At 41.8% G+C, this 6,082-nt stretch overlaps 1 protein-coding gene across 1 annotated transcript; it reads left to right on the forward strand.

Moving 5' to 3' along the window:
- Positions 1 to 990: 990 nt before the first annotated feature.
- Positions 991 to 5,366, forward strand: LOC310877398 (high choriolytic enzyme 1-like; the record flags this gene model as incomplete). Its single annotated transcript, XM_083791230.1, has 5 exons — positions 991 to 1,054; positions 1,264 to 1,384; positions 2,215 to 2,393; positions 3,115 to 3,196; positions 5,228 to 5,366. The coding sequence occupies 5 exons, from the start codon at positions 991 to 993 to the stop codon at positions 5,364 to 5,366; spliced, it is 585 nt and encodes a 194-aa protein (XP_083647356.1).
- Positions 5,367 to 6,082: the final 716 nt, after the last annotated feature.

Here is a 6,082-nt window from a genome sequence, read left to right on the forward strand (position 1 = left end):
ACTTAATATTATTTTTTTACATTTAAAGAAAAATCTTAGACCATTATCAATAATCATTGTGTTTATGCTTTTAAAGATAGGCCTATATGCTATTTGAACCTTCTTTTCACAAAAGTATGCTATTCAATACAATTTATGTTAAGCTCATGAATGCTTTTATATGTATACTCCATTGGATTGACTCTTTTTTTCTTTTTCTTTTTTACCTTTTCTTAATTCATCAATAATACATTGTAAAGCATTATTCATACATTACAAATCATTAGTAGACAGTAATACTTTACTTACTTTATTCTGCCACTTTTTGGGCATCGTACTACTTCCACATACTTTATTCCGCTTCATGCAGTTATTTATGCTTATTCTTTTTACAGATTTGTATACATTCTTTTTTTAACTTTTCCTTCAGCTTTAATACATTTTCTACTGTACATTATATACATTGCGTCTTTTGGCGAGCCCACGCAGTTTCTGCAGGGAACTGCTTTCTAGTTGATAATGAGCACCTTATCGATGCTGCTTTTATCGAGCCCTCAATTGAGTGTGTTCTAATATTTTATGGAAAGACTTGAGGCGACAAATTCTGAACAGAACTTTTTTTATTGACCACCATCTAAAATTAAATGAAGGTGACAAAAGTTTAAAATAGGTTTGCCTATCATTAAAACAACCATTCATTAATGTGTTAAATGGCTTTATATTACAAATAGTTATAGGACTGTAATAAGTAGCCTACTATTACTATTACAATATCACTCGCACTACATTTCACTAGGGTCTTCAAATACAGCACTTTTCTAACAGACAGGCAGATTTCTTTTTACATTTTAAAGTTATAATATTGAAGAAACTGTTTACTTTGTGTACCATCACTTTAAAAGCACAATTTTGTTTCCCCGGGCAGCGCTGGTTGGCAGGTGTCCACCTTTAGACCGACATGACCGAATTAGATTTAATTCTTGATCGCGACCTTGTCTTGATTGTTTAAAAATGACGTCATGTGCCGATATACTCGATAACAGGCTCGACAAGAGCCAGAGCTTATTGATGCTGGGTACTCAATAAATGAGTTATCAAGTTTGTACTGGGGTCGGGTTTCAAGCTCCATCCCTAGTTATGTGTGATAGCTTGTTTTTAATTCCTTCTACAGCTGTCTCTAAGCAGGCTGTGGTTTGATGAAGCTCAAGATGTGTGCAGTGTATGATACATGTGGAAGCGCACTGGCAGAGTGTGAATCATGCATGGTGTTCTTTTGCTTATCAGCCGGCAGAGAGCAAGCTATCATCGAGCGTGGTCTGCAGTCCTTCTCCGAGGTGTCCTGCATCCGGTTCAGACCCTACGGACACGGAGACCAAGAATGGATCAGCATCGAGGCTGGCGGCGGGTAGGACGATGACACCTGTTGTTTCTGGGCTCAGCTGTGTGCTCCTTCGGTTTGGGGTTGGACACCAAGCTGTTGCTCTTCACATAAGCTATGTGACACTGTTTTTCAGTTTTCATTAAGTCTCCAAGTGTGACAGTAAGTAAATGGACTCAGGGTAAAGTGAGAATGTTGATTCATTGAGACACACATACGGGTAATTGGGGTGTGTGTGTGTGTGTGGGAGGGGGGGGGGGGGGGGACAACAAATGTATCAGCATTGAGTTTATAAGGTGCAAACTGCAAAGTAGTAGCACAATGGCAGGTCCACATACCAAGGTAGTCCACATGTGGCTAAAATATTACAGGTAACAATCCACATGGTAAATCCACAAAGGAGGGAGGTAATTCAACAGGAAAAAGTCTGTCAAGGAAAAGTGTTCGAGCGTGGCAGGCCAGCCTGGTGACAGGCAGTGTTCAGGCCTGGTTCAACAGTTCCACAGTTTATCGACAGTTTTACGACATCTGCTCTTTTAATTGACTCACACTGTGAATTTTCATAGATTGTTTTGTTTTGTTTTTTAATTCACTGCAGCAGCAGAGCAGTCTCTGACAAACGGCTACACATGCCTTCATCAGCGGGTTTTTTTCCGGTTCCCTTCATACGTAGTACTGTAGGACCTATCTGCACGTACTAGCTAGGGCGTGACATCACTGTAGCAAAATAATGTCACCTTGCTTTTCATCACTTGTGTGTTTGTGTGTGTGTGTTTCTTGTTACTGAGTCCTATACGTCTGCTAAATGCCTAAATTGTAAATTGTATACGTGTAACATCATGTGTGTTTGTTTACAGTTGCTACTCCTGGATAGGTCGCCAGGGCGGCGGGCAGACAGTGTCTCTGGCTCGTAACGGCTGTTTGTACCACAGCACCGTTCAACTCGAGCTGCTCCACGCTCTGGGCTTCCACCACGAGCAGACACGCAGCGACAGAGACAACCACATCAGAGTGATGTGGCAGAACATCATCCCTGGTAGGAACACAACCCTACATGATACACTGTCTATAACACCACACTACAACACTACATAACATCATGACATGACCCGCAATCAGGCCTGGAATTTCGTCATTTTAGTGGCAAGGCCACTTGGCCTTTTGTGTAGGGCAGAAAGGCCAAATGCCAGGGCAGGAAGGCCATCAAATAAAACAGGATTTTAGTCCATTGAAATAATTAATTGCATTTAAGGGTTTAGGATGCTTTTAAATTTAAGGGACTATTTGCAGTGAAATGAATAAATTATGGTATTTAGTAAATACAATTTACAATCTGATCCATGCTTAGGTTAGTTTATAAAGATGGGGACACAACATATCATACAACATATCATACATGACATAAAACCATGAACAAATCGAAACAATTTCTCAATGAGATCACAGAAGAAAAGTTAAAAGAGCATCTATTTTCAATGATATACCTTCATATAATTTCTCCTCACTGACAACATCCACTGGAAAGTTAGCACGCTAAAATACTGTAGAAGCCATTGTACTTGTAAAGATCAGACCAGTCTGAAGCGAGTGGTGCAACAGCACCCCCTATTGGTATTCTAAACGGACTGTCAACTGGAAGGCAAATTTCTGTAATGTCCACAGGTTTTACGCAGGTTGTAACTTCTGATAACAACAACACACACATCTTGTTTCTTATTAGGTTATCTGTAATTCTATGCTGCATCTCACTTCCCCAGACATGAAGTCCAACTTCGACAAGGTCAACACTCTGAACCAGGGCACTCGCTACGACTACAACTCTGTCATGCAGTATGAGAGGTCTGTGTTTAAACCTGTAAAAAACTGTAATTTTTACCCTTAGACATTACTGTGTGTGTGTGTGTGTGTGTGTGTGTGTGTGTGTGTGTGTGTGTGTGTGTGTGTGTGTGGTGTGTGTGTGTGTGTGCGTGCGTGCGTGTGTTATTGTGAGTGATATATTATGCCATTTTTTTTAATAATGTTTCGTTTTTAATGTTGCAACACTTAAAATATTGAATATGACATTTTAACGGTAATATCATGTATCGTATCGATATCGCAACATTTGGCATAAATACAGAGATATGAAATGTCTCTCTCACACACACACACACAGTGGCGGAAGGTTCCTATAACGGCAGTGGGTGCAGCCACGCATATTTGCGCTGCAGCTGGCTGCTATTAGCTCTTAAAAGAGCCGTTGTGTTGTGTTATTATTTTGCCAGTGGGTTCTTCTGCTCCTGTGCACCCCCGGAGTTGACGCCACTGGTGCACCCCCGGAGTTGACGCCACTGCACACACACACACACACACACACACACACTAGAGGTCTGTGTTTAAACCCTTAAACCATACTTATTACTCTATACTAGTACAGGTCTTAAACCGTACCTACAGTATTACAACTCTGTCATGCAGTATGAGAGGTAAACCCTTAAACCTTACTGTATACTGTAGGCTTAGGAGAGGTCAACGTTTAACCTTTGCCCACGCTACAAATTGAAGCAGCTCACCTGTGTGAAAATGCAGCAACCAGCATAGTTAGGGCAACCTGCTGCTTAAAGCCCCGGGAGTGACGCCTGGGATAGCGTTTTCTTCAGAATCAGAATCAGAATATATTTATTGTAATTGTACAAGACAACGAAATTGATTTGCAATCCAGCTCAGTGCATTTAAAACAAAAGACATAATACTCTATATAAAATACAAACATTTAAGGCATATTGCACAGTAAGTCCTTTTAGTCCATAAAGTGTCAAGTGTCAGAGTTCAAGTGTCAGTGTTTAGAGCTATGACTGCTCTGGGGTAGAAACTATTTTTCAGTCTGTTCATCCTTGCCTTGATGACTTTATAGCGCCTCCCTGAGGGCATGAGTTGCAGCAGGTGATGACCTGGGTGGGATGGGTCCTTGAGGATACTGTTGGCTCTCCTGCTACAATGTCTCTTGTAGAGGTCCTCCAGAGATGGAAGGGGACATGCCATGATCCTCTGGGCCGTGTTTATGACACCCTGAAGGGACTTTCTTTCTGCCGCTGTGCAGCTGCAAAACCACAGAGAGATGCCGTAGATCAATACTGACTCGATGGAACAGCGGTAGAAGGACAGGAGCACACTCTCCATTATGTCCATTTTCCTGAGCACAGGAAGTACAGTCGCTGTTAACCTTTTTTCTGGAGCGCAGTGGTGTTTATTATCCAGGTCATGTTGTCCGAGATGTTCATGCCCAGGAACCTGAAGTCTGAGACCCTTTCCACCTCCTCTCCCTTGATGTGGATAGGCTGGATAGGCTGAATATTCTTCCTCCTGAAGTCCACTATCAGCTCCTTGGTCTTGGAGGTGTTGAGAATGAGGTTGTTCATCTCACACCATTCTGACAGCACTTGCACCTCTTCCCTATAATACGCAGTCTCATCCCCTTCTGTAATGAGTCTCACCACTGTGGTGTCATCCGCAAACTTGATGATGGCATTACTAGGATAGATGGGAGTACAGTCGTGGGTGTAGAGAGTGTAGAGTAGGGGGCTCAACACACAGCCCTGTGGAGCACCAGTGCTGAATCAGATTGACGCGAATGGATGCACAAACTGCGATGCGTTGTGAGCTTGTTGATGGGCTATTTTCAGCGAAAGCTTTCCCCACAATACAAGAAAATACACTAGTCTAGTCTAGTATAGAGCTCTGAGGGACTTCATTCAACTATATGGGGTTTAAATTAAGGGGTTTACTGAAGGCCATGAAGGTTCTCCAACAACACAACTACAGTACTGTATGTGAATCACTGCCCTCTCACAGTGACATTCATTGCCCGCTGTTGCGCCATTGTTCTTCCAGGTATGCCTTCTCTTATAACAACCAGCCCACCATGGTGCCCATCCCCAACTCCAACGTTTCCTTTGGAGAGGCATCCCAGATGAGCAAGAATGACATTGACCGGCTCAACAGCCTCTACGGCTGCTGTGAGTATCACTGATCTATATATGTATTTATACAGGCCAGTGTGCATTTTGTTGACTAAAACTAAAGATTTTCACTAACAAAAACGTTAGGTTACTTAAATGGTAACCATGGTTAATATTTAAGTGAAATGAGCGAATTCATTCGCCTATTAGGAGCACGCCCTAATAGGCGAATTACTGAGCGAATTAAACTTAAAATAACTAAATTAAAACTTAGCTATGATGATTAAAACTGTGACTAAATATATTGACAAACAAAACAAATAAAAACAAGACTAAAATGTTAGGAAGGAAGGGATTGGGGTGAAGAGATCCAATAGAACTAAAAGACAAGTCATTTTATGCAAAATGTGCTGTCAAAATCAACATTGGTCCAAATGACAAATTAAATCAGTCGTGACTCACTGAGAACTATGCTTTGTGTTGTTCCAGGAACAGGAAGTTCTGACCTTCATGCATCAAGCTTCCATTCATCAGAACACTCGTCCAAACATCACTGACTGGAGCTTTGCATGAACAATTAAAGCTGACAAACTTGAAAAGACGCTTCTGTCTGAATATTTAACACCCATGAAGTCCCTCAGGGCTGTGTTCTAGCTCTGCCCTTTCCTTTAGCCTACAGCACACACACACACACACACACACACACACACACACACACACACACACACACACACACACACACACACACACACACACACACACACACACACACACACACACACACACA

This window comes from Protomyctophum parallelum (genome assembly GCF_964188405.1).
Source record: "Protomyctophum parallelum genome assembly, chromosome: 2".
NCBI lineage: Eukaryota > Metazoa > Chordata > Actinopteri > Myctophiformes > Myctophidae > Protomyctophum > Protomyctophum parallelum.